General features: G+C 39.3%; 1 protein-coding gene across 1 annotated transcript in view; it reads right to left on the bottom strand.

Annotated features, from left to right (window-relative positions):
- Nucleotides 1-7727, bottom strand: part of pithd1 (PITH (C-terminal proteasome-interacting domain of thioredoxin-like) domain containing 1) — an 8768-nt gene extending 1041 nt beyond the window's left edge. The window contains exons 1-5 of the mRNA XM_005739809.1: nt 7292-7727; nt 5477-5520; nt 3294-3371; nt 2966-3070; nt 1041-1149 (exon numbers count right to left, since the gene is read on the bottom strand). Of these exons, the coding sequence (XP_005739866.1) occupies nt 1041-1149; nt 2966-3070; nt 3294-3371; nt 5477-5520; nt 7292-7483 (528 nt within the window). The 5' untranslated portion in view covers nt 7484-7727. The remainder of the gene's footprint in view (nt 1-1040; nt 1150-2965; nt 3071-3293; nt 3372-5476; nt 5521-7291) is intronic.
- Nucleotides 7728-9663: the final 1936 nt, after the last annotated feature.

Here is a 9663-nt window from a genome sequence, read left to right as displayed (position 1 = left end):
GAGGCAACAAATATTTAGGAATAATACCAAGGACAGAAATGACTGTTTTGTTTTGATAATATGAAATGTGTTTAAAGTGCTATCACAGGATCACGCCAAGTGACTGACACACAGAGACTCTGTAACATCAGAAAGATGGCAAAGTACTCGGGAATGAATCTGCTGCTCTGAGGATAAGTGACAAAAAAAAAAAATAAACAAATCTTGTTTGAGTGTACTAATGATGTGAAGCAAACGGCCAAATCAATCATGGAAATGCCAGAATAAAACTGATGCTATCAGAACTGATTCCTGGAAACATCCATGAGTATAGATTATCGCACATAAGATGATAAATAAGCCAAACAGCCTCATCCATAGACACTTGTATCCTGTTTCCAAGATGCATAGGTTACAACCTAGCTGTACCCGTCTGTTTATTAGGTGCACCCACCTTAATTTAATGTAATCTAATGTAATTGTCCTGCAAAGGTTCCTCCTTAGGAAAGTGTAAACATGATTATCCTGCAGGTTGTGGTTGCTGTAGATTAGTCACACAGAGGTTACCAACATTAAGTCCTCTTTAAAGCTGGAACTGTGAAGCTCTCAGAGGACCTTCAGGGAAAAGGTGGAAATGCAGACAACACCCTGAAGGAAGATTCTGCCTCAGTGGATTTTAGAGAACCAGCCTCACTGAGACAGTTCGAGAAATAAACACCATGTAGTGGAAGTTTGGGTTTTTTAACACAGGTGGGGAAATCCCCCCCAAAAACAAACAAAAAAAACCAACAGAATGATTCCCCTACATCAGAATCTTCTTATAGTCACTGATAACAGTGGTTCAAAATTATGACTGAACCAGTGAAACATGGGCAAAAAAAACAAAACAAAACAAAAAAAAACAACAAAAAAAGAAAAACAACAAAAAATAAAGCCACAGTCGTGACAAATAAACATGCTGAAATGATCCCTTATAGCACATCAGTTGATCAGAAAAGAGAAACACAGGAAGCAGCTCATCAACACTGCTTTTCTTTACTGTTGTTGGAGTTGAGACTAACCTCTGAATACTCTCCTCTGAGGCCGATGTAGTACACCCGGGTGCTCTCTGCTCCAAAGTTCTTCGAGATGTGGATGGAGAGGTGCTGAACGTTGGAAAAACGAGCAATTCTAGACACGCAGAGAGAACGAGAGAGCCTTTAGTTAAAGGCAAAGACAGCAGAAATGCAAATGTACTCCAGGAAAGCCATCATGTGGTCTCAGTGCGAGAACTATGTAATATTATACAAGTCTATGAAAAGAAACTGGCAGAGTGGTGGAAACTTAAAGGATGATGGGATGAAGTAAGCGTGTTCATGACATTTATAATGAGCGCGTTAATGCTACAAAAGAACACAGACAAGCGAAAGAAATGTCTCCTCTCATCTTTTAAACACTTCTTTGACCAGATTAAGTTTCACAACAAGCATCAGTCATCTTGGCTCGAACATAACGAAAGCCGTTAGACTGTCAGAGCTATAACTTCGAGTTTCAGAGAGGAAGGAAAGACCAAACCAAAATAAAACAACCACAGTCAAAATTAATGCTCATAACTGCTTTCATAGTCTTTGAAAAATGTAACTAATTTTATTTAAATTTCAATTAAACAGGCCACCTCCCAACTGGTGTTTTTTAACTGAACTTCACCTTCTATTTCTACTCTTAATTAAGTAGTTTTAAGAGGCTGGGGTGAATGTTTTCATGCCCACACCTAACCAGAGTGAAAATGAAAGAAATCTGTGAGTGGGTAAAAGAAAAAGAATAGAAAGTGTATTAGCACGCGAGCTTGTTTCTTCCACTTAAACATGTTCTGCCATCCGTTCATCAATATTTTGGATTATTATCTCAAATTCTCAAGTTATTTTCTCAGTTGTTTGAGTCAGTAAGTTGAAATTTTGAGATAGTATCTCAAAATTTTGACTTACTGAAGGCAGAAAAGGCTTTTTTCAACAGCTGAAACAAGTTTTCATACATGACCGGCAATGATTGTGTGTTGAACCCAAGCAGAGCCTTCAGAGAGCTTTCCAGACTTTTCCAGCATGTTGGAGCTGTTTACTGTCACTAGGGGGCAGTGTTATGAACAAATGAGCCTGTGGGTTACTCTCGCTTGTGCTGTTGTTGATCGTTCAGCCAACTTAAGTCAGAATATACAAATATATAAATAATAGTGGTGTCCAAATTCAGGGGCTGAATCCTTCGAAGGACCCGGCCTCGTTCAAGGATGCAGCCCCTGAATTTGGACACAGCCACTGTCTTTGAAATGAAGTAAAACAGTGTTAAAAAGGAAACGTGTCCACTGCAGCCACCGTCTGTCTCTCTACTGCTGCTTTCTTAAAATCTTTACTGTTTTTTTTTTCTCCCCACCCATTCTTGCCATGATAAACAACCAATCAGCTTTCAACCTCAACACCCCAGCCGGGCGTGTGAGGATCATTAATTAAGGACGTCCTACACGCTAAACCGTCACTCTGCATAGCCACCTCAAACAGACCAACTCAGTACTGCGAATTCGGCCCAACAACGTAGGAGGTTCATCTGCATACTGTAGTTCCCTGAACCTCGGCTGAAAACACACCAACACACACAATTTCTACATTATGTAGAGACGCAGGCAGTCTGTTACGTGAGAACACACCGGAAAACTTGCTTTTCATGAATCCACAGAAAAGTGGGAATAATGTGATGATGATTTGTCAACTTGGACGAAAATGTCTGTTTAACACGTGCACTGCAGTGAGCGATTTACACATCAAGCGTCTTCTGCGTGGGCGTTTTCTTCCTGCAGCTATTAAACTGGATGCTTAATGTAGCAGTGAGTGTGATGAGTTTTATAGCTCTTCCACAGAAAGATTAACATCCATCTTTCTGGAGTGCAGGAGCATTTTTATGTGTTTTTGTTTCTTTTGTTTTACTGTGTATTACTCTGTCATGGCGTTCATGCTCTCACTTTGTTGGGTACTCCAGCTCAGCGGCAGGATCTCTGTTGAGTCTGAAAGCTTGTTCGGGTTCTCTGCCGGTGTCGTCAAAGGACATCTGAGGGATGTTCTTGTAGCTGAAAAGACCCAAAAAAAACCCCCAAAAGTCCAACAATTTAGCCATAAGACATCACCATCAAGCCAACTTACAACAAATCAACTAAAATGTTAATGTTTTCCTTTCTTTAATACAAAAAGTATCATGTCTAAGTTGGAAAACGATGACCAAACCATGTAGATGCACCGCCTCCAGTTTCCATCTACGTTTTCCTGCAATAACTCACAGAGACAGGCACTCACAGTCGTATCTCAGCTGGATGAGAGCTATCATTTTCTCCGGAGATGATGATGCCTTTTAGCTTCACACTGCCAGTAAAACTGAAAGAGATGACACACGGTTACTTTGGTGCAGACGCACGCTGAGACGCTGAGGCAGGAGCTGTCATGATAAACAAATGCAGAGCTGGGAAAACAAAGAAATGAAATTAGAACCAGCTTTGGTTTAAAATTACAAGAGTCAGGGCTAAAACTTTATATATAACTGATGAAAGGGGACCTTTGCTGCTCCATATTTTTAATTCAGGGGATCCACTGGAGCTGGACCTGTATTCACAAAGTAGATCCTGGTGAAGTTAATACTGAGAAGTTTTCTAAGAATCCCTCTAATAGTTGGGCATTAAATCTGGCAAAGGTAAAAGATAATCACAAATTGTTTTACCTCTTACATGAACTCCCAAGATAAATACTGAGAGAAGTGTTGAAGAGGACTCGAAGAGGCTGAAGAGGCTCTTAAGCAAAGAGAAAATGTGTAGTGCTGCTGAAAAGCCACTCCAAGTGAGAAGGCAGAATTTGTAGTTCACATAATTACAATAATTCATTATTAGAGGATTCTGAATGGCTGATTGTTGACTGATTTCAATTGCTGATATTTTCAGCCCAAGTTAGAAGATTCTTATGTTTGTGAATACAGGCTCTGACTAAATGACTGATACAGCCCATCTTTATCTAACTGACCACTTTCAGGAAGCCTGCTGAGGGGCACCTGAGAACTGTGCTGCCTGAAGATGAACACATTAATGAAACTCCGAGCTTCTGCTCGCCCCATGACTAAAAGTGAATCCCTTTAAGAATCAAGGATGTCAAAACATTTAACTGTTTATCCATTACTTAATTACTTTGGTCCTTATCCAGTGGGATAGTGGGGTCTTTAGAGGGCTGATTCTGGCCCACGGGCCTCATGTCCTTTGAACCATTTGTCATGTCTCACATCTGCAACACGTGCGTTAGTATGCTACAGACTTCTGATGTGCAAACAGAAACTCTGACATAGGGCTGGGCGATATGACCCAAAATTCATATCTCGATATTTATTTAGCTGGATGGCGATATAGGATATATAGCTCGATATTTTTTAAAGCCATAAAGTAAGAACAAACAGAGTTCTTAATCAAAGCTGTGTCCCAGATGTCACACAGGCACTTTTATTAACATACAGCATAGATGTACATGAAAAAAATTACTCAAAAATAAATTATGAGCATTTATTAAAAATAACGCTCCATAAATAAAAGAAAACAATGTTGTTTTTGTGCATAACAAAAAGCTCACAATTGTGCAGTCAAAATGTAAACTAAAAGACGATGAGCATAACAAAGACAGATTTCACAGCTGCTCTGTTCCCAAGTTTTACTGCGTGACTGACAGCCTGGAGTTTGAAATCCACTTCGTAAACACGTCGCTGAGCAGGTGCCATTTGTGGTCCTTATACACACACAATACGGTAATATTACATTAAGGCACAGTACGCGAGGCTCCAGACTACGGTAGCCGTAATACTCCGACAATCCATTAAGCAGTGCAGCTCCGTAGCTTACCAAAGTCGTACTAAAATATTTTTTGACAGATTGCTGAGCGCCGTGTACCACATAAAATCGGTTCGCGGTCAGTAAGCACAGCCGGAATTTATACATAAGGCGCGCTGTCAACTTTCGAGAAAATGAAAATCATTGCATGGCGTTAGCGTGGTTAGCTCGTTAGCGCGGTTAGCTCGTTAACACCGTCCAGCCCCACGCACTGGGCGATCAGCGGTAACTCGTTAACATAGATTTGCCCCGTTGATGCAGTTATGGTGTTAACGTCACGCTGACAGCACTATAATAGTAATTTCCAAATATTTTCTTTTTACTTTTCTTTTTAAAAGTATAATACGGAGCCCGGCAAGGGACATGGGAGGAAAAAAATAACTACGATGAACTTTTGCGAGATCTCGCAAAACTAACTCGGGATCTAGCAAAAGTCAGTCTTAATTTTTTTTCCCCCCCCCATGTCCCTTACGGGGCTCCGTAGTATGAAAAGTATCTGCCCACAGATTTTATACACTAAATCACTTTGAGACGCATACAGTGTTTTTTGTGTCATACAGAAATAGAAGAACATGCAGGCATGATGATGATCATGATCATCATCATCGTTTTGGGACTTACGGTATGTTGAACAGCAGCTCTTCATCTGCGTCGCTGTCCACAAACTACAAACAGAAAAACAAGGCGTTATGGTTACAGAAAACAGAGGCAGCCGCAGATGTTTGCGTTTGATATGACGTCACCAGTTCTGATTAAGAGCTTCACTAAAATTAAAGCGGACACAACAATGTCTCATACTGAAACTGTGCTCAGGTGAAAAAAAAAAAAAGCAGACAGCTGCGTGGGAAATCATAAACAACAATATTCACAAAGCTGATCCCTCCTCAGCTGTCCCGAGGCTTCTTGTGAAAGCTCACAGAGTCAAATGTGGCTTATTTTAAAAATATTTTATAAATGACATATGAAAATATTACATATCTGAAGTCAACAACAGTGTTTTTGGATCTGTAAGACTGTGTGGGAGGTTTCATTAAAGTCCCTGTTGAGAAATTATAAGACTTCAAGGTGTTTTCCATTTAAATGTGACTCATTTTGTGATTGTTTCAGAAAACAATTTTTTATTTTTTTTTTAAATCACCTTTCATGATTTTTAAAATGTCCTTTTTAAAAAAAAACCAAAAAAAACCCTCCGAATACGATCAGTTAACTGTGGTGGAAAATATACCTTTTCCCCCCCACATTTATTCTCGACTTCTTAAAAGACTGAAAACATTGAAATCCCTCAGCTCCAGATTTGGGTCCTTGACTGTTGACTTGACAGGTCAATTTGGGTCCAGTTTTGGTGATTTTTTTTTCCTGCTGCTCTCTGCAGTAATTTCATGCCTGACTTTGGTCATTTATGGTTATTTTGCACTTTTGTGATCCTGTCACGCATCTCTGTGGTCATGTTGTATCTTGCTTTGATTGTTTGAGGCCATTTAAGTAAATTCGTGGTTATTTCGAGTGTCTTTTTGGTAATTTCTTGTGTCTCTGTGCAGGTGCTTTGAGTCTTGTTTCTGACTTTTGTGCTCACTTTACCGATCACTGATTGTTTTACGTCTCAGTTTGGTTGCTTTACCCATTACTTTGATTATTTTTGGACACTTTATGCACCTGACTGTGGTCATTTTGTGGTAACCATTTTCTCTCTGTTTTTAAAGGTATTTCTGTGGTCAAGTTTCACTCTTTGGTCATTTTATAAATACCTGTGATTGCTTGAACCTCTATTCAGTTCTTTTGTTTTTACTTTGGATATTTTGAAGTCACTATGCATCAGATTTTGCTTATAATGGTCATAATGTTATTCTGTCCTACTTTAAGGCAACTTGGAGCTTCTTTTTGTGGTTGTTCTTTGCATTTCAATTTTTTTGCTCGGGGGTCACATTATATGTCTCTGTGGTCATTTGACATTCTTCTGTGGGGTTTTTTTGAGTTTATGCGAGTCTTCTGTGATCATATAATGGTTTTATGTGCCAATTTTATGCTTTATTTGTGGATAATTTGTGTACCTCTTTGGTCATTTTATGTCTTTGTTGTTTAATTCTAACCATTTTTGAGGCGCTCTCTCTCTTTAAGGCAATTCTGTGGTCGTTTTCTCTTATTGTGATCACTTTGTGGTAATGTTTTTTCTCTCTTTATAACCATTTTGTTTCTATCAGTGTCTTTTGCGCGTGTTTGCTGCCCTGCTCCTGGTGCACCCATTTACAAACCAATCTAAAATCAATACTTTACCTTCATAGATCAATATCTGGTAAAGTTATAGGACTTGAAGTCAAGCTGCTGACTCCATGACCAGGCTGAACCTGCACCTCAAAGCTCGGTAAAGTTTAGTTTGGATATTGCGCAGCTCCGCAGCGTGCGCTCTACCTGGACACCTGCCCGGGGGAGAGGTGTTACCTTGTTCCGGTCGTTCCGCTGGTCCCACGGTTTGAACACCAGCTTGCCGTCTCCGTCCCGGCTCTCGTTGAGACACTGCAGCTTCTCCAGGTCGATCTTCTGATACAGTCCATACTCCAGGCCCCTCTCCGCGGGCTCATGCTCACCCTCACACCCGCATCCGTGACCGTGACCATGACCGTGTCCGGACATCGTGGCCGGTTTCGTTAATCACTCCAGGTAGAAATAAAATGTAGCGTTCGCGCTGGAGCGTTTTTATAAAGTGAAATGAGCTCAGCAAGTTTCACTTGGAAGCGTGTAGTGACGTCTGCGTCAAGTTACGTGAAGTCACGAGGTAAGTTCCGGTGCAAGAATTTCAAAATAAAACTTCAAAGGTTTGCGTCAATTCGAAACGTGGTTTAGTATTATTTATCACTCAGTGAAAAAAAACCCTTAAAACCTGAAAAAATCTCTTAAGTACTTTTTTTTTACACCTCTACATCTCCTTTAATTTTTTTCAAACTCACTGATTAGCTCATGTGCACCTTGGTCGTGTGATTGAAATCACCTGTCTCACATTGATTACCATTAAAAAATGTTTTTTTATTCGTTTTTTTTGTTTTGACTGATCCTTCTCATTCTAAGCAGTAACTTTGTCTTTCTGTAAATTTGAAATAAGGTCTAACCTTTTTTTCTTTCCAGAATGAGCAGTCTGTACGTGTCTTTTCCACAGTTCATTATCATTACTGCAGTGATTCCAACATCCAAAAAACTAAAAAAAAACTTTTTGCACTGAATTATTTCAGATTCCTTTCGTGCATTCAGACCAAATTCCCTTTCTGAACTGTTAAATTACTAATAATCATGTGGAAACACATCAAATTAAGCAGCTGATACTTAAAAGACTGAGAAGTTTTAAAAATGGCTAATTTTAAAATTAAAATGCGGTGAACAGAATAATAGCCTTTGGAATTTAATTCAAATGCTTCATTTGTGCTTCAGATACTGTGCATTGTACATTTTGTAGGTGAGAAGATATCTAATGTGTTGCATGTATTGTGGCCCAGTAATAAAGATCCTTAAAAGTAAAATGATTATTTAATTGATTTTGATTTTGACTGTTATAAAAGAAAGGGTTAGTCTTAGTTTGAAGAAAAGAAATGGTTGGTATATTCAGTTAGCTCAGCTTTCCAACGCAAACAGAGCTTTTTCAATGGAAATTATGAGTTTTCAAGACACTTTATTTTGAAAAGAAAAAGATCCCCACAGGAAATTGTCATCTGCTACAACGTAGCCACTTTACGACGCGAAGAGGAAAACACAAGCGATGTGCTATCAGATTGGCTCACGAGTCTTACCACCAAACGCCGGCAGTGTCGCAAACTGTTTACAAGTGTCACATAAAAATAAAAGCGACATGAGCATAAAGCAAAATGTACAAAAACCTGGATTTAATGATGTCCTCATATCAAAAACACGTTCATTACAAGGAATCTGGAAAAGTTATGTGTAAAAGAAAGTGACTATTATACAGGTTAAAAACAAAAATAAAGGAGGCTCCTGCTTCAGTCTTTTTAATAGCTGTTAAAAAAACGTTTCTGTCTCTCATTCATTTAATCACGTTGAGCCCTGTAAAACGCTCAGCGATTGCTGAACTACTAAAAGTGATGTGACAAAGAGACCCACACAAACAGCTTCAGGGAAAAAAGTCAATTTTAATAAAAATGACCATATAACATTTATTAAAATCTAATAAAATTACAATTTGTAATCTACTTCCATTCAGGCCCATGTTGTGGGGTGCCAGGTCCCAGTGTTGAAAATAAATACATTTCATCATCATCATCATCATCATGGACTGCAGCTGCAGACAACTTATGGTTCTTTTTCCAAATCTCCCCTCACTCAATCAGTTTGTCACAGTGAAGCAGATAAAAACAGGGAAGCACACATTCGACAGCAGGGAAACATGAATTGAAGCCACAGGAGGGTTAAAGTAAGTCTACGACGCCGCACGCTCTGCTGTGCTTTCATCTTAGCCAAACACATTTTTTTTTAAATGCACCAGGCAAAACATGATTAAAGTCCCCCACCATCCAGCTGATGTCTCGGGTGTCGGGACGTGCACGGTGCATGCGATTAAGAGACAAAACAAGAGTAAAAGTGTAAAAGTTTCCCACTGTAGTGTATCATTTGGTCATAGGGGAAACAACAGCTGACTGTTTTTAAAATAAGAGCCCTTTTTCTGTCCCTTACAAGGAAAAGATTCGCACTTTGGGAAATATGCTCATTACTAGTTTGATTAGAAGACAGATAAAACTATCATCTTTCATATGATAAATATGAACCGCTTGGCTTGGCACAAAGACAGGAAACAAGGGAGAAAAACAAAC

Source organism: Pundamilia nyererei, unplaced genomic scaffold (genome assembly GCF_000239375.1).
Source record: "Pundamilia nyererei isolate P.nyererei 1_Seehausen unplaced genomic scaffold, PunNye1.0 scaffold00093, whole genome shotgun sequence".
NCBI classification, from domain to species: domain Eukaryota; kingdom Metazoa; phylum Chordata; class Actinopteri; order Cichliformes; family Cichlidae; genus Pundamilia; species Pundamilia nyererei.
Note: the sequence above shows the minus strand (reverse complement) of the source record. Positions and strands in the feature narration are given on the sequence as shown.